Source organism: Antennarius striatus, chromosome 16, assembly GCF_040054535.1.
Source record: "Antennarius striatus isolate MH-2024 chromosome 16, ASM4005453v1, whole genome shotgun sequence".
NCBI classification, from domain to species: domain Eukaryota; kingdom Metazoa; phylum Chordata; class Actinopteri; order Lophiiformes; family Antennariidae; genus Antennarius; species Antennarius striatus.
Window position 1 is genome coordinate 16422471 of NC_090791.1, and position 25332 is coordinate 16447802.

Consider the following 25332-nt stretch of genomic DNA (forward strand, 5'->3'; position numbering starts at 1 on the left):
GACTGTAAGACAGTGGTGAGGTGTGCTGTAGGTGGGACTGCATCAGGGATCAGCTCTGAGCCCCTTCTTGTTCGCTATGGTGATGGACAGGCTGACAGACGAGGTTAGACAGGAATCTCCATGGACTATGATGTTTGCAGATGACATTGTGATCTGTAGTGAGAGCAGGGAACAGGTGGAGAAGAAGCTAGAGAGGTGGAGGTTTGTCCTGGAAAGGAGAGGAATGAAGGTTAGCCGCAGTAAGACAGAGTACATGTGTGTGAATGAGAGGGACCCAAGTGGAATAGTGAGGTTAGAGGGAGAAGAGATCAAGAAGGTGGAGGATTTTAAGTACTTAGGCTCAACAGTCCAGAGCAATGGAGAGTGTGGAAAAGAGGTGAAGAAGCGTGTACAGGCAGGATGGAACGGGTGGAGGAAAGTGTCAGGTGTGATGTGTGATAGAAGAGTTTCAGCTAAAATGAAAGGAAAGGTATACAAAACTGTGGTGAGACCAGCGATGTTATTTGGCCTAGAGACATTGTCACTGAAGAAAAGACAGGAGACAGAGCTGGAGGTAGCAGAGATGAAGATGCTGAGGTTCTCTCTGGGAGTGATCAGGAATGAGTACATCAGAGGGACAGCACATGTTAGAGGTTTTGGAGATAAAGTCAGAGAGGCCAGACTGAGATGGTTTGGACATGTCCAGAGGAGAGATAGTGAATATATTGGTAGAAGGATGCTGAGTTTTGAACTGCCAGGCAGGAGGCCTAGAGGAAGACCAAAGAGGAGGTTTATGGATGTAATGAGGGAAGATATGAAGGTAGTTGGTGTGAGAGAAAAGGATTCAAAGGACAGGGCTAGATGGAGGAAATTGATTCGCTGTGGCGACCCCTGAAGGGAAAAGCCGAAAGGAAAAGAAGAAGATATATACAGTATATACAGTGTATATGTATATAGATATAGATATATAGATATATTGATATACTGATATATTGATATCTACTTTGAATCCTGTCACACAGACTGACAGATTCTCTCCATGGCAAAACAATAAGTGTTATTCACGAGTTTAACAGAATCTGTAGCAGAAGGTAAATGCAGGAAAATGACACAATAATATACCCAAGGACGCCATGACTGTGTATCACACACCAATACCTTTGGAAATAAAAGTTTAATTTTACAAAATTATATCAAAGAATGCTGGAAGCTACCCAATATTGCTGTCTACTATAGACCCTATACATATACATATTTCTATCACTGATCTGATATTCTCAAATCAAACGGGAGAATCTGTATATTCTACATTAGATTAAAACAAAATAAGATGTCTTTTTATTACTAGTACCCAGGATCCATATGTTCCATAAAAAATCTCACATAAATGTACCTCTTGCAATGGTCCTATGTGTGGAACAGAAGACAAAATACTGTGAGTTCCAAGTAGCAGATATTTATTTAAAACTGATAAAAAAGACAAACCAGTTTTATTTCAACAAGTCAATTATATGATTTATGTACAAACATTTGATTTTCTTACACAACAGTTCAGCCTCCATTGAGGTAAAAGTCTTCAGCCAATCAGAGGAGATCAGATAAGACGGGTTGTGCTGTTCTTCACTAGGCAAGAATCTACGGAACCTGACTGTAACTTGACAAAGATTTGAAGCTTCTATACACTATATATAAATCAAATTAAAGAATTCTTCAGATAATATAGTCATAATAAAGTGTACTTCTTCATAATGAGATCCTATTACTGTAATATTCCAATCATACAGTAATAATACAATACTAATAATTGAACTGCAATTACACTATTGTGCCTAGGCACATTGCCCAAGAAGGAGCATAACAACATTACAGCATAGGGAGATGAAGAGCTGTATCTGTATTTATCCCACGTAGCAGGATGTATGTAATGTAGCCGCAAGAGGACAATGTAGCCGCAAGAGGACACAAGCCAGTGTCTTATTGTGCCGGTCCCAAGCCCGGATAAATACAGAGGGTTGCGTCAGGAAGGGCATCCGGCGTAAAACTTTTGCCAAATCAAATATGCGAATCAAACCTATGACTTCCATACCGGATCGGTCGAGGCCCGGGTTAACAACGACCGCCATCGGCGCTGTTGACCTACAGGGCGCCGGTGGAAATTGGATTACTGTTGGTCGAAGAAGGAGAGGAGGAAAGTGCGTTCGCACGAAGAAAGAGAAGAGGAACACCAAGAGTATAGGACTGAGAGTAGGGACGTTGAATGTTGGAACTATGACAGGAAAAGGTAGAGAGTTGGTTGACATGATGCAGAGGAGGAAGGTAGACATACTGTGTGTACAGGAGACCAGGTGGAAAGGTAGCAAGGCTAGAAGTTTAGGAGCAGGGTTCAAGTTGTTCTATCATGGTGTAGATGGGAAGAGAAATGGAGTAGGAGTTATCCTGAAGGAGGAGTTTGTTAGGAATGTCCTGGAGGTAAAAAGAGTGTCAGATAGAGTGATGAGTCTGAAGCTAGAAATAGAAGGTGTGATGTTCAATGTTGTTAGCGGGTATGCTCCACAGGTAGGATGTGAGCTGGAGGAGAAGGAGAAATTCTGGTCGGACCTTGATGAAGTGATGCAGAGCATGCCTAGAAGTGAGAGAGTTGTCATTGGAGCAGACTTCAATGGACATGTTGGTGCAGGAAACAGAGGTGATGAGGAGGTGATGGGCAGGTTTGGTATCCAGGAGAGGAACGCAGAAGGACAGATGGTAGTTGACTTTGCAAAAAGGATGGAAATGGCTGTAGTGAATACTTTCTTCCAGAAGAGGCAGGAACATAGAGTGACCTATAAGAGTGGCGGTAGGAGCACACAGGTAGACTACATCTTGTGTAGACGGTGTAACCTGAAAGAGATCAGTGACTGCAAAGTAGTGGTAGGTGAGAGTGTAGCCAAACAGCATAGGATGGTGGTGTGTAGGATGACTCTGGTGGTGAGGAAGATGAAGAGGGCAAAGGCAGAGCAGAAGACGAAATGGTGGAAGCTGAAAAAGGAAGAGTGTTGCATGACTTTTAGGAAGGAGTTAAGACAGGCTCTGGGTGGTCAGGAGGTGCTTCCAGATGACTGGACAACTACAGCTAATGTGATCAGGGAGACAGGTAGGAGAGTACTTGGTGTGTCATCTGGAAGGAAAGTAGATAAGGAGACTTGGTGGTGGAATGAGGAGGTACAGGAGTGTATACAGAGAAAGAGGTTAGCCAAGAGGAAGTGGGACACTGAGAGGACTGAGGAGAGTAGACAGGAGTACAGGGAGATGCAGCGTAAGGTGAAGGTAGAGGTAGCAAAGGCCAAACAAGAAGCTTATGATGACTTGTATGCTAGGTTGGACAGTAAGGAGGGAGAGACTGATCTATACCGGTTGGCAAGACAGAGAGATAGAGATGGGAAGGACGTGCAGCAGGTTAGGGTGATTAAGGATAGGGATGGAAGTCTATTGACAGGTGCCAGTAGTGTGATGGGAAGATGGAAAGAGTACTTTGAAGGTGCCAGTAGTGTGATGGGAAGATGGAAAGAGTACTTTGAAGAGTTGATGAACGTGGAAAATGAGAGGGAACAAAGATTAGAAGAGGTGACTGTTGTGGACCAGGATGTAGCAAAGATTAGTCAGGATGAAGTGAGGAGGGCATTGAAGAGGATGAAGAGTGGAAAGGCAGTCGGTCCTGATGATATACCTGTAGAAGTATGGAAGTGTCTAGGAGAGGTGGCGGTAGAGTTTCTGACTGGGTTGTTCAACAGGATCTTAGATAGTGAGAAGATGCCTGAGGAATGGAGGAGAAGTGTGCTGGTGCCCATTTTTAAGAACAAGGGAGATGTGCAGAGTTGTGGCAACTACAGAGGAATAAAGCTGATGAGCCATACAATGAAGTTATGGGAGAGAGTAGTGGAAGCTAGACTAAGGGCAGAAGTGAACATTTGTGAGCAGCAGTATGGTTTCATGCCAAAAAAGAGTACTACAGATGCAGTATTTGCTTTGAGGATGTTGATAGAGAAGTACAGAGAAGGCCAGAGGGAGCTGCATTGTGTTTTTGTAGATCTGGAGAAAGCTTATGACAGGGTGCCCAGAGAGGAACTGTGGTATTGTATGAGGAAGTCTGGAGTGGCAGAGAAGTATGTTAGAACGGTGCAGGACATGTATGAAGACTGTAAGACAGTGGTGAGGTGTGCTGTAGGTGTGACAGAGGAGTTCAAGGTGGAGGTGGGACTGCATCAGGGATCAGCTCTGAGCCCCTTCTTGTTTGCCATGGTGATGGACAGGCTGACAGACGAGGTTAGACAGGAATCTCCATGGACTATGATGTTTGCAGATGACATTGTGATCTGTAGTGAGAGCAGGGAACAGGTGGAGGAGAAGCTAGAGAAGTGGAGGTTTGTCCTGGAAAGGAGAGGAATGAAGGTTAGCCGCAGTAAGACAGAGTACATGTGTGTGAATGAGAGGGACCCAAGTGGAAGAGTGAGGTTAGAGGGAGAAGAGATCAAGAAGGTGGAGGATTTTAAGTACTTAGGCTCAACAGTCCAGAGCAATGGAGAGTGTGGAAAAGAGGTGAAGAAGCGTGTACAGGCAGGATGGAACGGGTGGAGGAAAGTGTCAGGTGTGATGTGTGATAGAAGAGTTTCAGCTAAAATGAAAGGAAAGGTTTACAAAACTGTGGTGAGACCAGCGATGTTGTTTGGTCTAGAGACAGTGTCACTGAGGAAAAGACAGGAGACAGAGCTGGAGGTAGCAGAGATGAAGATGCTGAGGTTCTCTCTGGGAGTGACCAGGAAGGATAGGATCAGGAATGAGTACATCAGAGGGACAGCACATGTTAGAGGTTTTGGAGATAAAGTCAGAGAGGCCAGACTGAGATGGTTTGGACATGTCCAGAGGAGAGATAGTGAATATATTGGTAGAAGGATGCTGAGTTTTGAACTGCCAGGCAGGAGGCCTAGAGGAAGACCAAAGAGGAGGTTTATGGATGTAATGAGGGAAGACATGAAGGTAGTTGGTGTGAGAGAAGAGGATTCAAAGGACAGGGCTAGATGGAGGAAATTGATTCGCTGTGGCGACCCCTGAAGGGAAAAGCCGAAAGGAAAAGAAGAAGAAGAAGCAGGAGAGGGTTCCAGTCTAGTGGAGGTCAGCTCCATTTCAGATTCTTTAACAAGAGCAAGGCCTTTCACAGGGAGATAAGAGTCACTGTATGTGTAGTTTTTACAGAAATTCTGTCTGTCCTTCAGAAAATGCTTTGATTAGATATGTAATATCTCTGTAAAACGCATTTTTCACCCAACAGCACAACAATTTCATATCATGTCAAGATAGTAAGCTCCAAACCTCAGTTGAAAAGAGTATCTAAAATAAGCAATGACTTGGACATTTCAGAATGAAGGCACATTCATATGTCACAAAGCCTTATTGATGATACTTCAAGTGAACAGGAAGCTGAAAATGTCAAAATTTTGTAGAAAAAAAATTCACAGTGTTGAACTAAATGTCAAGGTAATTGAAATTTTCGAACCCAGAACCGCCTTGCTGTGCTGTGACAGTGCTACCCACTGTGCCTGTAGTGTGTGAGTGTGTGCGTGGTTGTCTGTCTCTGTGTGGCTCCACGGCGCACTGGTATCGTGCCCAGAGTTTGACCCACCTCACGCCCTAAGCCAGCCGTTATAGGCTCCAGCTCCCCGAGACCCGGTACGGCGGATAAAGCGGTGATTAGAAGATGGATGATTGAGGCTGATTTTCTATAAACTACATTACAATTCTGTCTAAAATATCAATGATCCTCCTTTAAGAAAGCTCATAGAGCATTTCAGCAGCAAGAATTTTTCCATTAAGACAAAGAATTGTTTTCACTTTATTGAAAGGATCCAGTGTGTCATTCAAGTTTATTGATGATAGGTCTATGTGAAAACATCTCTAATGCAGCTGCGGTAATCTTTGATCTTTCAGAAGTTCATTACAAAAGAACCTGCAAAATTGATTTTACTGTAATGATCCAACATTCACAGAGACTGTTAATACTGTGCTGTTTATTTTATGCAGTTCTTGGCATCTTTGGATTGGCTCCCAGGAAAATTCAGAATAGCATTGCCTTAATTAGCCCTTAATTTATTTAAGGATAGATTTTTAAAAATTCTTATTTCATAAAGCTTACAGTGAGGAACAACCCATTAACAGTCAAATGGGTGTACACTGCTGAGGGAGTTCTTTTTCATCCATTAAAGGGGGTGCACTTCAGTGCAGTCTGGAGCTTCTATTCCTTTACCTTTCTGTTGTACTACCCTAAAAAAGAACAAAATGATCTGCAGCAGTCTGTGTGTCTGGCAGATGCTGCTCAAGACCGTCGTTGGCAGTTAGCGGTAAACCCAGCCCCCTCAGCTGAAACCATGTAACAGGACTCAGGACGCAGACAAACAGGATAAATAATAATACTGGAGTATCATTATTTATCAAAATACATAACTGATTACATACAATTCATCATAAATCAATAATTTCCAATTGAAAGCCTATGTATGTATGTTGTATAACAATTTATACGACAACATTTGTCTACAAATTTCGATGTTTTCCTACAATTATAACCGTTGACTCTTTTCTGCCACTCTGACTCTGTTTATCTCATTTATGTTCTATAGTATTTCCTTTTCCACTCCAACCGATCCAGGCAGAAGACCGCCCACCAGAGAGTCAGGATCTCTCCCCCAGGTTTCTTACCAAATGTTAGTTTTTCCTGAGCAGTGTCACTTCATGCTTGCTCTCGGGTATTCAGTTGGTTTCCTCTTTTTTTCTGACTGTGTAAAGCACTTTGAGATGCCTGTCATGCGATTCAGTACATTATGACTAAAACTGAATTGAGTCGAAATAGATAAATCACCTTGGGGAACTATCGGCTCTACTCAATCTTAACAAATCCGATGTGGTATTTGTAATTGTATTTTTGTCCACAATAGCTTTATAGAATTGCATTTTCAGTGTTTATGATCCATTAATTCTATTATATGATTCCATTATGGCTTGTAGATGTAATTTAATTGTCCTATAAGACCATGCATCTGCATGACTACTTATCATTACATCCTGCTAAGCGGTGATTGATTGTACGGTAATTATCAGTGTTTATGTGTTCGTCCGTCCGTCCACCAAATATCTTCACAACTGTTGCCTTAAATCACCAATTTCTACCTCTGATTGCTTTGGTGTAATATGACTGATCCTAATCACTCATTATGTCTAACTTTAACCAACCAATAGTTTAGGTAAAACAAATGTTGTGCGCACATGTGTTCAGCAATTGAAGCACAGCTACTCTGAAACATCTATGATTGTGCAACTGTCAGGGTATTTCTTACTGCTAAAATGCTAATTCTCTGAAGAATTATGAATTACGGACATGGTGTGCTCAATCATTTCACTTTAATACAGTCGGCACTGACGGCAGAATTTCTAGCTTGTTATTCTGACAATTTACCAGAATTTTGTCTTTTATACCTGCTCAAGCCCATCCCACAACAGATTTACACTTTACAACGCTCAGATGTTTACCCCTTGGCCTCCTGGTAGGGTTATCAAACTTTATTACATCCTGTCAATGATCTATTGTATCATCAACCCTCCTGCTCAAGCCATTGTAAATACCACGCCAACCCCCTACAAGGCACATCGTCTGCCAAAACTTTACGGCAAACATTTTCTCACACGGTACAATTGTGTACTCGTCAAATCAAGAATAATCAACGTGACTCTGTCAGCAGTTATGTTTGTGTTTTAGCCAAATGCAACAAAACAGTTGGATGATTCAGCCACAGTCCTACAGATCCAGGAGGGTTGAAAGTTCAACAAGTGTTTCATTGACAAAAAAATGAGTCACTTGTCCAGGCTGTGCCCTGGTGTTGACAAACACTCAATCCGCTGAAACAACTGATCCAGCAGAAGCACAACATAGTTAATATGAATGTCATGTGAACATGACAAACGCTCAGAGTTCTAGAAACATCATTGGAGCCAATGAAAACAGTTTATTCATCAATTCCATGTTCAAGTAAGAAATAAAATATTAATATTTTCAAAGTCTTTAAATGTGTTATTTAAAAACTTTGGACTCCATGGTGACAGATCAGATTTGTTTATCTCTAAAGTTCATATTCATATTTAGATATAGTCAATTCCATCACTGACATAGCTGACCTAATAAATAACAGTCATGAGCAGTCATCCCTCTATGTGGTAGAGGAGTAAAAGAGGGTATCCATGCTCAACCCTTCAGCAACAAGGACATGCACCGACACCCAGCATCATTTGTTGGGTAGGAGGACAAGAATCAGCACCTCAAACCGCGGTCCTGCCACACTAAATGCAGCCAGGGACTGGCACATGCAATTTGACCTAGATTAGTAGCTTTTCCAGAGATCACAATGACCACCATGTGACCAGACTTTGTCCTCTGGTCTAATTCCTGCCAGCTCTCCTACATAGAACTGTCACTTCCATAGAGCTCCCAGTTCTGGGAGGATGCCATCATAGAAGCCTATGAGCAGAAGAAGCCGCCAACCTAGCAGCCGAGACAAAGGACAGAGGCTGGGAGATAAGGGAGTGCCTGCTGGAGATGGGGTGAAGGGCTTTGTAGCCAGCACAACAGTGAAACTCATCAGAGTCAGGGGACAGGCTCACAGACGAGCCAGCAAAGACCTGGGAGGATGAGCCTGATGATAAGCCATTGGCTGTGGCTGAAGAAGAGTGACATTGCCTGGGCTGTTGAGGCAAACAACTAACACACACCCACGTTTAATCAACCTGTGATGGGCCTGCCTAAGCAGAGGGTGTGTGGTGACAAATGGTTGTAACACCCCATAATGCTAATTAAAAGAAGGGATTAGTGAATATGCTAAAAAGTTTTAGATCAAATTTATTATGGACATTGTCATTTGATTTTGATATGAATTTGAGCTTTTTATTTTTGAAAATAATCTGCATACATTAAAATATGTATGTATGTGTGAATGTATGTGTGTGTATGTACATATGTATGTGTATGTGTGTGTGTATGTATGTGTGTGTATGTATGTGCGTGTGTATGTACATATGGTTGTGTGTATGTATGTATGTGTGTGCATCCACTTATGTATGTATGTATGTATGTATGTATGTATGTATGTATGTATGTATGTATGTATGTATGTGTGTGTATGTATGTATATGTATGTGTGTGTGTATGTATGTAAGTATGTAGGCATGAAACTGAAACTCAAAAGTCAACTAATTAATCCAGCTCACAAAACCAGTCTCCCCTGACAGTATGATGTTGTGAATCTTTGCTTTAGCATTGTTACGAGGAACTCTTAGAACTCTTAGGGAAATGCCCACTTTCCCGTAGATCCATCCCAATCAGTATTCAACTCCAGCTTAACAATACTCTTCTACGATGATACAATATGCAGCTGAAGAGGATTTTTCAGGTATGCACTGACGGACTTCACTGATCATGAGCCAAAAGCAAAACAAAGAGGCACTAATTTCTACAATCAAGACATTTGGGCCAAAAAACTCATCAGGGAATCCTAAAACAGCAATATTAACCACCATTACAATGGGGCATCACAGGTCATTGTGCTGAAATGCGTTCACTGTGTCATTGTGTTCTAGCACATGTCCAATATGTCGATTGTAATCGACTGACTGATTGCAGAGGCAGTGCTGATAGAACAGATGTTAGCCGTTCATCCAACTTCACTCTGGCATTTTCTACTTGAATGACGTATAGCAAAGTCAGAGGCCTCACCTTGTCTAACACATGGGTCACCGGGGTCAAGACTCCAGTATGTTGATTACATAGCTAATTTTAGTTTAGTTGCACTCAAGAAAGGGTATGCATGAGTAGGGGAGGTATACCAAGTAAGAAGCCATAAATTTACCACTTATATACAGAATCAGAGGTCTTTTTCAGCTGCTATCCCTCTTGTCATTCATATAATTACACAAATAAAAGCTTTTGATCAAGTGAACTGGACTTTTTAAATACAGTACAGAAAACTGAGTGTCATTCATCCTTTGGATAAGGACACTATACACCTCATCTTAACCCACTGTCACCACTAATATAATCACGTATAAAACTTCCACGCTCCAACACATCACCAGAGTAGGATGATTCAGATCCACTTGCTGAAGCTATACCGTAAGTTAGAACACCACCAGTAAAGTAATTCATACAATTTCTTATTTATACAACTCACATCATATGGGGTGACATAGTGGTGCAGTGGCTATGTCTATCGCCGCACAGCAAGAAAGCTCCGGTTTAGAGTCTTGCTCTGTGTTAAGTTTGCATGTTCTCCCAACCCAAACATGTTTACAATACCCCTGCTTTCAGATGATCTTTGGCTTTCAACAGAACTCTGACTTCTCAACTGAAACATCGGGGCATTGATACTTCTCCCACTCTTGTCAGAGTTGTAGAATATGCATGCAGTCACCAAGAAATGATTGCCATAGCTCAATTCATAAAACTAGGTTTTTTTCTTCTCACCATTGGCTACTTTTCACTAGTCCAGGAAATTAGTTTGGAATAAAGTTCTAGCTATCTCTCCCTTAACTAAATTCTTAGAAGACACAACCATTAACTTTTTATATTAAAAACCCTACAAATGATTCGATAAAAACATCATCCACACCACTCACATTAGTATATACAAAAAGAGACTGGCAAAACACAGACAACTGTACAATAGATTTAAAATGGTATGGTTCGTTTTGAAACAGTGTGGGATTAGCAACAAATGTACTGCTTTTGGAGTATGGTAGGGCAAACTCCTTTCAACATCTTGACCTGTAGAACCACACCATCTCCAACAACTCTACCAAAATCTTAGGTGACCTTTCAGAAATGTAAAGACAACATTAAAACAAATTGTTCATATCTCTAACTGTAAAAAAGATTTTCCTTGTCTTCTTACCAGGCAATACAAAATTAAATATTAAGCATTGGACCAACCTCCTTTCATGCAAATGGAAAAAATGCCACACAACAGTAACATCATAGACTTTCAGAGGAAGGTGGGCAGCATTCCTATCTTTGTTTGAACTGAGCTGATGTCACACACATTGGCAAATTCACACAAACAACAGTTTCCACTTATCCTAGCTTCACCCTGGATTGTTGGTACAGATCTATCTTTTAACGATTTCTTGGGTTTGGGGAGGGGATTCTGGAAATTGAACTATATTTTATACAGGAAAATGTGTGAAATATTACATTTATATTTAATCCACATTTAATCATATGGTTCATGTTCCCTGGTCAACAGCATTTTATAGTTTGTTGGTTGATGGACACTCCAGACATCAAAATAATAGACCCTGAAAGTGGGGTATCATAATGTCCTTAACCAGCAAAGTAGAGCTTACATGATAAACAAACGGACTGTAACAAGTTATACTTGACCCTAGTGATCTGTTCGATTTGGAATTAGTGGCACATTTATTATCAGCATGATCCCCCTTGAGCTTGAGAAAGATAAAACAGCAAACAAAGACAAACAAATGACAAACCTTGAAATACAGATAAAGAACAGCTTTTTGACTGATTCATACATCTGTTTGTTTAGGGATAATGGATGTGGAGATATCTGTATATGGTTTAATTTCTCGCTACATAGTGTGTTATTGGTTAATTTTGAGATTTTGTCCCCGCCTAACAGTAGGTGGGACAATTTGAACCTGGGTTTTATATAAGTATTGGCCACATGGGTACATATTATCAATCGTCTTATCACAACGATGGACAAGCATACCGACTTTGGTAAGAAAAACAAAATACTGTTCTGGGTTGTGTTTACTGTTCTGTGAGCTTATGGATAGTATGACTTTATTTTTCTTCTTTAGACTATACAGTATCATGGCAAGAAGTAGCTACAAAAAAAGCAGATTTTTTCCTGATCCGATTTTTTCATTTGCAGTATGTACTTCACAAGTCAACAGTATGATTTTGTTATTGATTTGTCTTTTGCTGGTTGTCTCCCTTGCAGAAACCATGACAACAAATGGATCAGACATTCATGATTTCTCACATGAGAAATGTGCAATTGATATTTTACACAATGGAAGAACCATCAGAGATTTTATAGATGCTAAAATAAAACAGCGTGCGTCAGAGGTGAGTGTCGTGATATTATATCATGACAGCTGTAGCCTACAAGAGTGTGAAAAACAAAAACAAAAAGTTTCCTGATAATTGCATATATTTGCTCTTTATTCACTCAGGACATTGAAGACTCATTCTATGTGGCAAATCTGGACCGCCTGTATATGATGCATCTCAGGTGGGTCACTAACTTACCTCGAGTCAGACCTTTCTTTGCTGTGAAGTGCAACAACACACCAGCAGTTTTGAAGATGCTGAGAGCTCTGGGCACAGGATTTGACTGTGCCAGCAAGGTAATATATGTTCAGTTTTCTTTTCTATCAGTCATTTTTATGGAGAAAGGTTGTCTCTTTCTTATTTGGTTTCTCAGTTTGCTAATGTGAAGCATGTCTTGGTCTAACAGAATGAGATTAAGCTGATCCTGTCCCTAGGAGGGACTCCCGATGACATAATTTATGCACATACAATCAAACCACTGTCACACATCAAATATGCCTACGCTCATGGCATTAACAGAATGACTTTTGACAATGAGGAAGAACTGGTAAAAATTTCTCTCAATCATCCCAATGTCAAGTAAGTTAAATAATGGGCATATTTTCTCCGTTTTCCATCATCGAAATCTTTCTTTAAAAAAGGTGACTCTTGGGATTAATTTTGAATTATGTTCCAGACTGGTTCTCCGCATCTCAGTGGATGATTCAAAATCCATGTTAAGACTCAATACAAAGTTTGGAGCCAGTTTGGAGTCTGTTGGAAAACTCTTGAAACGTGCTAAAGAGCTTGGGGTGGACGTCATCGGCGTCAGTTTTCATGTTGGCAGCGGATGTACCGACAGTGCGGCATTCAAGCAAGCCATAGCAGATGCCCGATATGCTTTTGACATCGGGGTAAGTCAAAACATTATGGATCCAACATTAAGCCATTGCTTAAGCAAGATTTAGATTATTCAGTTCAAAATCAGTCTTGTAGCCACTGAGCCACTGCCACCACTTGGTGGCGCTCTACAGAGGGGGCTGCCCACCACTCTACCTCCCATTGCATGCAGGCCCCCTTGTGTGTGGTTGTGTGTATTACAGGGGCCTGTACACACTAATACGAATGCGTGTGATTGATTGATGGCTAACATACTAGAGTGTGCATTCTTAATTTCCCTACAGTGATCACAACAGGATATTAAATTTTAAAAAATTCCATTTCCTTTCAGAGTTTGATGGGCTTCCAGATGAACCTTTTGGACATTGGAGGAGGATTCTCTGGGAGTGACTCGTTTAAAGTAACATTTGAAGAGGTAATGTATTTGTGTGTGTGTATGTGTGTGAATAATTTCACAAAATCAAAATCCAACTTTACATATAATATAAAAATGTGAACACATGGATACACAGTACAGCTGTATCAAGTGTTTGACATGTCCTAATGTGTCTCCGCTTCTTAGTTTTCAGAGGTCATTAATGCAGCCCTCAACGATTTTTTCCCACCTGAGAGCGGCGTTCGTGTTATTGCAGAGCCAGGCCGATACTATGCAGAATCAGTCTTCACATTGGCTGTGAACGTCATTGCCAAGAAAGTCATGACAGGTAACAAGTCTGAATGCAGAGGCCAAGTATAGATACTTCTATAGAAACCATGTGATTGTTACCTATCAGTATCATTATGTAGTAACTTTTGTTACTTTGCATGCACTTTTCCAGATGGTGAGGAAAACAGCACCAAGAGAAAGATGATTTATTACATTAATGAAGGGTTGCATAGCTCCATGAACTTTATTGTCAGTGATCCTTGTGCTTCCAAAGTCAATCCATACCCTCACAAGGTAAATATCAATGTCCTCAATTGCCATGTAAGAATGCTTCAACAAATCATTTCACTGCCAGATGTCAACAACTTGAAATCATTGTCACAATAGTCTCTGCCCCCTTTAAAATGATTAATCCTCTCAGCCTTGGCCGAGGAATTGTCTTTGTGAGGGATTGAAACATTAACCCTAACCCTACCCCACCATCAACTTCATGTTGATGAAAATACCAATAAAACAAACATGTTTAGGTGTGCATGACAACCAATGTGAAGGGGAGATCATGTTTAATTGTATGTACTCTATTCAGCCTGTAGGGAGGAGTGAGCAGAGATACATGACTGCTCTCTGGGGTCCAACCTGCGACGGCCAAGACAAACTAAAGGACACATACCATCTACCAGAGCTGCACATTGGGGACTGGCTTCTAATCGACAACATTGGTGCTTACTCTATTACACTGAGCTCTGACTTCAATGGATTTGAGAGGGCAGATGTCTACAGTGCTGTGACAGCTGAGACTTACATCTTAAAGCTCCTTCATGCAAAACTACGATAAGGATCTGGTAACACATCTGTATATAGAAGTGATTGTTCTATTCTAAGATAGAAAAAAAATTCCCTGCACCAGCAGTCAGCTATCAAATATTTCAAAGGATCAGAGTTTGTCAAATGGATCAGAGACATACCATTAACAACTGCAGAAAAACCTAAGGCTGTGCTGTTATAGTCAATACATTTTAACCTTATAGCAGAATGTTTTTTAAACAGCAGAAACAGTAACTACATAATTTACTTGTATATATTCTTAAATATGTCATGATTTTCAGTATTAAATTCTCTCCACTAAGTCTGCTGGGACAGCAACCCACGTTACCCGCAAAAACGCAAGAAGCAGATAAAGAAGATGAATAAATGAATGAATGAGTGATGAATGAATAATGTAAATGGGATCCCCAATTACTGTACTATAATAACAGGTTAAATGTATGGAGATCTGTTGAATAATATTCTATAAAGTGTGTAATCGAACCTTGATGAATGCTTTCTGGACATATTCTGTAAATAATTTGTTGATTTCATTTGCAATTGTCTTTGTTTGGAAAAACAATAAAATCTAAAATCATAAATTTGTGTGTACTATCTTCAGCTTCATCGGGTGGAATGAGGTCAGTTATGTCTACTTAACCATTGTACTTCTTTCTAGCGTGATTACAGGCACAGTTGTATTGTAATTATGACATTAACTAACTAACTGTGTGCTAGATTGTGCTACTACTTTCCCTTTGAGGATTATTAAAGTATATAAAATAAAAAAATAAACAAGGCTCCCATCTTAATCCTCAATTGACTGTGAGCAAATATCATTACAAGCAAATTCTGTACTATTCTACTCTTGTTAAAGAACCTTGAAGCAAACTTTGTCATAACTTGTAAACGTACAGATGTACACAGTGCAGTGAAATATTTCGCATCAGCTGTTTGAGTGTATGTACTGTACGTGAGTGTGGTGTGCTGAGAGCGGAGTCACACCAGCTGTTAGCATCTTAACTAGTTCCAAGAGTTTTTGACTCTTTTGTAATTATGTTTTTACTTATGTTCCTGGTGTTGACCATTTATCCTGCTCCACCTGCCTGAACCTGAAGAACTCCGGCTTGCTCCAAGCCTTACCTCTGCCTACGTCATCCTAACATATTTGATACACTCTGCCTTTCAAGATTTTTACACTTCTAAATCATGAATTCAAATTTTTTTCACAAGACAAAAGCACCTGCATTTTCCATGCAAAAAAAGAAGATTTAACCATAAATGTACAAATTATGGCTCATATATACAATTTTTTGTAATTTTTTTTTCAAATTTGTCAGAAGATTTCATTAAGACCTTATTTTCCAAAATAAGTGCAGTCTCGCACCTATGTTTGGACCCAGCCAAGGTGGCTTACCTGATAGGATGTCTAAAGGGATGTGCATGCAGCTGGGCCATTCTGTTGTGGGAAGAGCAGTCACCACTCACCTCCTCTTTCTCTGACTTCACTCCAAAGATAAGGAAGATTTTCAACCATCCCATTCGTGGGAGGGACATTCCCGGTAGGCTATTATCTTCGTCATGGAACCAGCTAGGTCACGGAGATCGCTGTCAGTTTCTGTTGTCTTGCTGTGGAGAGGGACAGGAACATTGAGGTGCTTCAGGGGGCATTTTGGAACAGGTTAAACAAGAAAGAAAGAAGTGCGATTAAAGACAAGCTGGTGATCCATTTGACACCTTTAGTTTTGGGTGTTCTCATTTCCTATGTCTGCGTAGACCAGCGGTCGGCAACCTAAAATGTTTAAAGAGCCACATTGGACCAAAAAAATCTAAAATGAAATCAGTCTGGAAGAGCAAAAAAATAAAGCCTTATAACAGGCAACATAGCCTGTAATTGCATACTGTATTAGCTATATTAGCATGCTATCAAAATGACAAAGTAGGATACAAAGACATAATGAGCATTCATAATTAAATGTTCATTTTCCCTGCAGCTCATCCATTGGTGACAATGAAACCATGTGAGTATGTGTAGGTGACTTGTCATATCCACCATAAAGGGTAGTTTTCCAGCCAGCCAAAACCTCCCCCTGGACTACCAGCAGACTTTGTTACATAGCAGGAGATCCCAATATTTGCTGTCTACTTCATCTAGCTTTCCCAGAACTGATGGGGATTTAACACTTTCGCAATTATCTTGTTTATCATATGAATGACAACATTTATCACCTCCATACGCTCCAGTGGGAATGTTTGGTGCAAGATGCAGGGAAATGCAAGCATGGTTTGATTCAACGCTTTCTGTAGCGAAGTCACAAACGCATTTTATGACCTTGTCATATTGGGTGCCCGATCTGTAGTGGTGTCACTCAAATTCTTACAATATCTTGTAAGTAGAAGCTAACGGTGCATATCCATATGGTTTTATTTTTGAGATTACTTTTCATTAAATTTCATCAGTGATGATTAGAACATTTTAGGTATAAAGTGCTCCAAACCACTGTTAATCGCAAATTGTGGTGGATGTAGGATATACTATCAAGATTTTTTGGACCAATATATTTAGAAGACATTACTACAGTTAAAATTGTAAGTAATGTCAGTGCATGAAAATCAAAATTCCCCCCAAAATTAAAAAAAAAATCATCTTAAAATATACCATCTTACTGTCATAAAAACACATGCATTAATGCTTTGTGTGTAGTTATGAAATCAAATTAGAAATCAGTTGCTGCTCTCGACCCCAAAGCTCGGGTTGAAACTAAAGACGTTTTGTGTACTTTAGCCAAGTATTTTATGTATACTCTTTCTTTCATCTTTTATGCTGTATTTAGCATTACTGTATATTTTCATTTTTACCCTTGTCCTTATTTTAATCAGGAGCAGAGGTTTGATGATGGTGAGAGCTCTGAGCACAGAATCTAACTGGACTGACAAGGTATCCTTGAGTATACAAGTACATTTTCTTTTCCTTAATCTTTGTTATGGAGTTTGAATGTTTCCTCCTCATTTTCCTTCTCAGTAGCCTTCATGTGAAACATGTTTTTGTCTAATAGAATGAGATTAAATGAGTTCTGTCCCTACAAGTAACTCCTGATGACAGTTACAGATAAACTATCAAATCAAATCAGATTTGCTTACAATCATCGAGTACAGTACATTTACTCTCTAATTCATCTCTAGGGAAATTATTTTTTCTACTCATTTTTAATCTGTACATACTGTATGTACGTGTGTGAAAACAGATCTATACAAACACACACACACACACACACACACACACACAGAAAACGTGGAGTATAACGTAGCTGGTGACTCTGAATTGATCATATGTATGAATGTACAGTAGAAGTGTCTGATTTGTTTTGCCTAGTAGTCCATGGTGTAATCTATGTCCTGCTAATATGAACTAAGATAGACTTTGAATCTCTGTGACCTTATACTGGATAAGCAAGTACAAAAAGAGAAAAAAATGTGTTCATTGATTGTCTTTCATTGATATATAACATAATTACTAAGTTTGCCAGAGAATGACAGACATGATAACTTACTAAACTAAGCACTAAACATCAGCATCTCATGACTCTGAGCGCCTGTGTGGTCAGTAAACTGTAAATGACAACTCTTCAGAATCCTTTCTTTCTTTTTTTAATACACAAGTTAGAAATTTCCTGCCGGCTTTGGCATTGCAATTTTGTTATTTTGCTTTTTTTTAAAAATGTTGCTGCAACCACCAGGATGAAAAAAATATTTTGCTGATAAACACCTGATCAATCTGTCTTGATATAACAAGTGTAGAGAGCTTTCTAAACTAGGGCTTCAAGCTCCACGGGTTCACTGACACGACCGATGCAGACAGGAAGGTGAGAGGAGTAACGACTGAGAACAGTGTGATGTCCAGTGTACTAGTTGGATACAACTGTTTTATAACTCACAAGAAAACGTTTTTTGACATTTTGAAGCTGCATAGGAGACTACAGGTGTAAGCAAAAAAATTATTTTACATGATTATTTTCATAATATAATTTAGACATACAGCTGCAAAGGTGGTTGTTATTGTCAGCCATATGTTAACAGCATGTATTTTTTCAGCATCCCTTGTAGGACCAGTATCCACAAATAAACTGGTTAGGCATGGGTTGTCTCCTAAGCACAGAACTGAAGAACAACCAAAGATTTCATAAAAAATAAGATCAAAAAACTTTTTCAAAGGTCTAATTTAGATTAGGATATTCCTAATTATTAATCTAAATTTATTTAAAAGTATTGTAAGATTGATGTTTGGAGTTGAGTATTTTCAACTTTTCTCTTTTTTAATTTTAGACAGAGAGGAGCTATTCTTTATCTAGACAGTCCATATATCAGGCACCTCAGGTGGGTCAGTAACTCAGTCAGTCCTTTGTTTGCAGTCAAATGCAACAACACACCAGTAATACAATAAATACTGGATAAACACCGGGAGAAAAAAAGAAACACTGACAACACAGGACAGGACACAAGACATACATTACACTAACACATATACAGCACTAACAGGGCATATACTAAACTAAAGAACAAAGAGTATACAAATGAAATAAAAATGAATAAAATTGAATAAAAGTGAACGATAGCAGGAGGCCCACCTGGTGGGGAAGGTACACTTGTCATTTGTATTGTTTGAACTAGAAATATAATCGACATCGCTCTTCACATGAGCATTTCTCATTTCATACACTATTGTCCTTTGGTATATTTATTATTCATATTTACATATGGCTTACCACTAACATATACAGTATGTCAATATTTAAGTCTAATTCAAGCAACCTGTTGATGAAAAAAAAAAAAAATCACACCTTGGGTCTAACCCTCCTCTCCAGTACCCTGGACTTTCCCTGGAAGGCCGAGGATTGTGTTCCCCTATGGTTGGATCCCACCCTACGGTCACCAATCTTGAAAAGTAGCTCATCAACTTATTTAATAAGTCAACCCTAGTTGTTGAGTTTCTACCAGCATGCAAAGGATTCTAGATCAGTCTAGAGATAAACCTCCTGTTGATATAAAAGAATAGTGACTACTTTCTTCATTATGAAATATCTGTTATAATGGCTTTTCTCATACATGTGAATGGCATTGATTAGAAACATTTTGATTTGTAGTTAAGTTAGTTAGTCATGATTGTAACATATTTCAGTATGTAATACTGAAAATTAAATATAATTGAACACCAATTAATACTCTTGTACAGGTTTCTCTGTGACTTCTCTAACATTTCTCACTTTATTGTTGTATATGTTGTCCTGAAGTTCTCGTGTCAGTACTTCCTGAATAAATTTGGTCTCCCTAAGTTTTCACGCCATATCAATGTAGAGAAGAAGGTATATAAACAAACATATTGTGCTGTTAAAACGTTTTTGAGTGCTTGTAGCACTTTTGTTTCTACTGCTGTACAATACATTTTGACAGGGTGTGCAGCCATTTTGCCCCCAGTAGTAAGTGCACTATGCTTTTGATACCACTAGGTGGCAGCCAAAGTGGTCCAGTAGTGAGAACAACGGGTCTAAATTCAGCAACATGAGGTATCACTTTTTCAACAGGGCAACTTGGGGCAAATATATTTTTTTGAATTGAGTTGAATTGAATTGAATGTCCTCAAGTGACAATGCAGAGACTCTGGGTTCTAGCTACACTCAAAAAAATAATACTGCATGTTAGTTAATTCAATCAGTGAAACATTTTTACACTTACAAATATTGAGTAGATATAAAAGCTCTCAAATCTGTTAAAACAAAACCTGAGTCATGAGTAAAATCTAAGTAATATTTTCTAGTACTAATGAATTGATTTGGTTCAATTACCTCCACAAATTGAGTAAATGTAACTGAATTTGGGGGGGTTGCACCCCAAAATGAGGGCGGACGGTGCCTTACTCAAGGGCGCCTCTGCAGTGGCTGGGAGGTGAGCTGGGCGATCAGTCTTCAAGACATCTGCTCTACCGCTGAGCCACTGCCAGAGTGAGTGACCAGCACCCCAAAATCCTAAAAAGGCGGAATCGGTTCCCTTCTGTTTACTTGATATTTAGAGTTGTTAGTTACGTCTCCAATAAAATTGAGTTGACTTGTTTAATAATTGCACTTATTAAAACTAACTGATATTTGTTAATATATTCTCAAAAAGGTTGGTGAAACATACACTGATTATAACAAATATTTAAACCATGTAATCTGAGCCAAATACTTTATTTTAAGTAAGTAAACTTAATTTACATGTGTCTATTTAACACAAATATTCCTGTCTGAGTTTTACTAATTAATTTTGATGTAGTCAAATCAAATACTCATCGTGATCAATATTCAGAATTTTTATTGAGCATGCATAACTATATATTACTGTCACATTTACTAGGTCCTTGAATCATTTTTTAGAGTGTAGGCTGTTGGAGCACTAGTCTTGTTGGGTAATCACACCTAAAGGTGGGGATCGACCCCAGCTCCATGAAGGGAATAGACACTGCCAGGTTAAGTAGGGAGAACTAGGTAAATGCAAAGTGACTGACCAAACAGTAGCTGCAGTGATCTCAGCCCGAGACGACCCTTCCCACAGCGACCGGGGTCCGAACACCCTCCAGACACCTCTATCATCTATATCACCAATCTCTGTTTGTAAAAGGTTATTATTACATCAGGTCTGTTTTACTACATGATCAAGGCTAAATGATGAAACTTGCTATTTGTTTTTAAGAACTTTCTAAGACATTAAAGGCATCATCATGCTTTGAAAGATATTGTTGGCCCTGTTTCACTTTATTTCAGATTAGGACTGTAACTTTCACGAACCTAGCGCAGGGAGGCAGGACTCAAGTGCACGACACTGAGCGGTAAAATCAGAAAACAAGGTTTAATCCAGGCGGGGTTCGGTACACAGGTAAGGCAGTCAATCCAGGCAGAGGTATCCAAGGCGGGAGGCGAAAAGGCAAGGTCAAAAAACAAGCAAGGTTCAAACATGATAACGAGAACAAGAGTTATGATACAAGGCTGGAACGTGAGCTATGAACTACAACGAACTGGCTTCGAGACAAGGCATAAAGTGGGAATATACAGTATGCAGGACTGATGGGGGTGATTGGAGACAGCTGCGGAAACACAATCAGAAATTAGGTGCACACAGACGGGGAGGGGGTAGGGCAGACAGGAACCTGGCCTGCCTAGCATTAAGTCTCTTAACAATCTTTAAGTATTCAAGATTCTTATGATCCGTCCATACCTGAAAAGACTGAGAAGCTCCCTCCAGCCAGTGTCTCCACTCCTCCCGGGACACCTTGACAACCAGCAGCTCACGGTCACCAATATCATAATTGCACTCAGCCGAAGAGTTTCCACGACAGAAACGCACAGGGGTGCAGCTTATCGTCCTTGGAACTGACTTGAGAGAGAATCGCCCCAACTCCAACGTCTGAAGCGTCCACCTCTACCACGAACTGCTGGGGTCCGGGAGGATGATAATAGGGCCGGAGGTGAAGTTCTTCTTTATAGTCTGAAATGCTGCTTCACACTCTGGGCTCCAGACAAAAGGTCTGAGAGGAGAAGACAGGTCATACAGAGGTGTGGCTATGGAGCTGTAATTGCAGATGAACCTTCTATAAAAGTTGGGAAAACCCAGAAACCTATGTACCTCTTTGCATGAACTGGGGGTGGCCCACTCCGCAACTGCAGAAACCTTCTCTGAATCCAATCCTGATCTCCCCCTCAGCAAGCACAAACCCAAGGAATGAGAACGAGGGTTTGAATTTCTCCGCTTTCACAAACAGCTGATGCAACTGCTGAAGCACTGCACGGACATGGTGAGTGTGGGTCTCTTCATCGGAGGAGAAGATCAGGATGTCATCCAAATAAACAAAGACGGAAGCATTAAGCATGTCCTGGATCACATCATCAACCAGGTTCTGGAAAACGGCAGGCTTATTGGTAAGACCAAAAGGCATCACAAGGTATTCATAATGGCCCATGGGAGTATTAAAAGCAGTTTTCCACTTGTCCCCTTCCCTGATCCTCACCAAATGGTAAGCACTGCGGAGGACGAGTTTAGAAAAAATCTTGGCCCCCTCCAACAACTCGAAGGCTGAGGAGATGAGGGGAAGAGGTTACCTGTTCTTAATGGTAATGTCATTAAGACAGCGATAGTCTGTGCAAGGTCGGAGGGTCTTGTCCTTCTTTTCCACGATGAAAAATCTGGCTCCGGCAAGGGATGAGGAAGGGCGGATGATCCCATTGGCGAGAGAATCCCTCACATAGTCCTCCATGGCTCTGCGTTCTGGAGCAGAGAGAGAATACAACCTACCCCTGGGTGGGGTGCTACCGGGCAACAAATCAGTAGCACAAAAATAAGGACGGTGCAGTGGCAGGGACATGGCCTTAGCCTTACTAAAAACCTCAGCAAGGTCATGGTAACATGGCGGAACGTTAACCAAGTCAGGATTCGAGGGATCTGTGACTGTGGCAGAACAGGAAGACTTGGGGAGACAGGAATCCACGCAATTTGGTCCCCAGGAGGTAATCCTCCCATTATCCCAGTCAAAATTTGGATTGTGCGTCTTCAGCCATGGCTGTCCTAAAATTACCTGCTGTGCCATAGAGTCAAAAACGTGGAAACTTAATGTCTCCGTGTGAGAGTCCAGGAAAATAAGTTTAACCGACTGAGCACGATGCGTTATTCTGCCAAGAGAGGCGTCATCTACAGCTTTAACCTCAAGGGAGCATTGTAGAGTGAACTTTCTCAACCCCAATCTCCTGACTAGGGAAGAGTTCATAAAGTTAGCATCGGCACCCGAGTCAATGAACACAGAGACCGGAAGAGAAGTAGTCTGAAACAATTTCCACCCGAGGCTGGAATTGGGCAGGATTCCCAATGACACAGCTTCTGCTCACCTTAATCGGCTCTCTGGAATGTGCCCCGGCTCCCTTGACATGACAGGCATTCACAAGGTGTCCCAGCTGTCCACAGTAATAGCACCTGCTGTCTCTCTGTCGGCGGAGACGCTCCTCAACGGGCAGTCGAGTCCGACCCAGCTGCATGGGTTCCTCCGTGGGGTAGTTGATGGGAACCAAGCTGGTTGCCGGTGGACTTCTTCTGCGATGTGGTGATGAGCGAGCACAAATTCGTCCCCGTTCCTGGTTCCGTTCGGTGAGTCTCTTATTGATCTTGATGGCCAAAGCTATGAGAGAATCCAAATTCCCGGGCAGATTGCCAGCTTTTTGCGTTTTCCTTGCCTCAGCTTAATCAGCAACCTGGCGGCCTCCCTGCCCGGTGAGGTGTGTTGGAACACCTGTTCAAGAGCTCTAGTGAAACTGGCGAGGGTAGAGCAGGTTGTCGACCTGTGGTTCCACTCAGTCTCTGCCCGCCCAGTGAGATGGGAGATGATAAACACAACCTTGGGGAAGGTCAAAGCCTGCAGTTCAAAATGTAGTTCACATTGGGTTAAAAATGGACTCACGTCAACTGATTCCCCAGAGAATCGCTCCGGACGGGAGAGCTGGAGGCAAGAAGAAGCGACGCTGGTCGGTGACTGAGAGTCGGAGGCAAGACCCGGAAGAGTGGCTTGGTTAGACACCGCAACAGCAAGTGCCTCTCGAGGCAGGTGACTGAGTAATTGACTAACCTGTGAGCCCAACGATGTCATCATCAAGTCATGGCGAGCCGCCAGTTCTCTCAGATCGGTGCACAGGGACGTCAGCTGCTCTTGCTGTTGAGCCAGCTTTTCTCCCTGTAGTCGAAGGGCATTACGAACCAGAGCAGAGTCGGCTGAGTCTATTCTGGCCAGTTTGTTCTGTCATGAAAGGCAAGGTCAAAAAACAAGCAAGGTTCAAACACGATAAAGAGAACAAGAGTTATGATACAAGGCTGGAAGGTAGATATGAGATTTAAAAGTCGTCTGTATCTGACACCTCTAATTTTTCTCGTCTAGCTTCTGGACATTGGTTGGACCCTCTTCATGGTGTAGATGTCTCTTCCTGTCATGTCTGCTAAAATGACTTTTCTCTGCCCCGTCTGATGATCTTTGGAGTCGTGACTTTTATTTAAATCTATCTGTGTTCATCTGTCTGTTTGGGAAGTGAACTTTCCTCCTGATGGAGGAACGGAGACCCTAACCCTAACCCTAACCCGAAGGTCAAGACAACACACCCGACACGACGTGTGTCAGGGGTTTTGTCTTATTTATGCCTGTCATCATGGTACGTCATCTGATTGCTTTCTTAATATTTTAATTCGTAGTAACTATGTTGAGCAAAAAAAGAAAGTGGCCGGATGAATATGTTCAACGTGAATTTACATGAACTGTATAACGGAACGTGATGGGAGTCAGCATTCTGCATGATTTGCAATGTCAAGTTGAGCAACTCTAGTCTCGCACTGGCAAAAATAAAGGAACACTTCCTTTATTTTTGCCAGTGCAAAAATAAAATGGATAACCCAGTGTCCTGGGTTAACCATTTTAACCCAGGATGCTGGGTTAACCCAAGTTAACATTTTAACCCAGGACGCTGAGTTAAAGTGGTTAAGGTGGAGGACAAGCTAGAGAGCTGGAGGTTTGTCCTGGAAAGGAGAGGAATGAAAGTGGGCCGCAGTAAGACAGAGTACATGTGTGTGAATGAGAGGGACCCAAGTGGAAGAGTGAGGTTACAGGGAGAAGAGATCAAGAAGGTGGAGGGTTTTAAGTACCTAGAGTCAACAGTCCAGAGCAATGGAGAGTCTGGAAAAGAGGTGAAGAAGCGTGTCCAGGCAGGATGGAACGGGTGGAGGAAAGTGTCAGGTGTGATGTGTGATAGAAGAGTTTCAGCTAAAATGAAAGGAAAGGTGTACAAAACTGTGGTGAGACCAGCGATGTTGTTTGGTCTAG

General features: G+C 40.9%; 2 protein-coding genes across 3 annotated transcripts in view; one reads left to right on the forward strand and one right to left on the reverse strand.

The window, feature by feature from the left end:
• Positions 1-24240, reverse strand: part of LOC137609136 (ornithine decarboxylase-like) — a 35160-nt gene extending 10920 nt beyond the window's left edge. The window contains exons 1-3 of one of the 2 annotated variants that reach the window (XM_068335930.1): positions 22110-24240; positions 21702-22011; positions 15945-16085 (exon numbers count right to left, since the gene is read on the reverse strand). The gene's annotated coding sequence lies outside the window, so the exon portion shown is untranslated. Of the gene's footprint in view, positions 1-15944; positions 16086-21701 lie in introns of both variants that reach the window. The other variant, XM_068335929.1, reaches the window with a different exon arrangement.
• Positions 12165-14487, forward strand: LOC137609391 (ornithine decarboxylase-like). Its single transcript, XM_068336387.1, has 8 exons — positions 12165-12188; positions 12250-12423; positions 12534-12706; positions 12804-13020; positions 13338-13421; positions 13569-13710; positions 13825-13946; positions 14239-14487. The coding sequence occupies exons 1-8, from the start codon at positions 12165-12167 to the stop codon at positions 14485-14487; spliced, it is 1185 nt and encodes a 394-aa protein (XP_068192488.1).
• Positions 24241-25332: the final 1092 nt, after the last annotated feature.

What these genes read in the sequence shown, in the direction of transcription:
- LOC137609391 (XM_068336387.1), top strand. Translation starts at nt 12,165, where the DNA reads ATGACAGCTGTAGCCTACAAGAGT. An exon ending in CTCAATCATCCCAATGTCAA is followed by an intron (nt 12,707 to 12,803) that starts GTAAGTTAAATA and finishes ATTATGTTCCAG; the next exon opens with ACTGGTTCTCCGCATCTCAG. An exon ending in TTAAAGTAACATTTGAAGAG is followed by an intron (nt 13,422 to 13,568) that starts GTAATGTATTTG and finishes TCCGCTTCTTAG; the next exon opens with TTTTCAGAGGTCATTAATGC.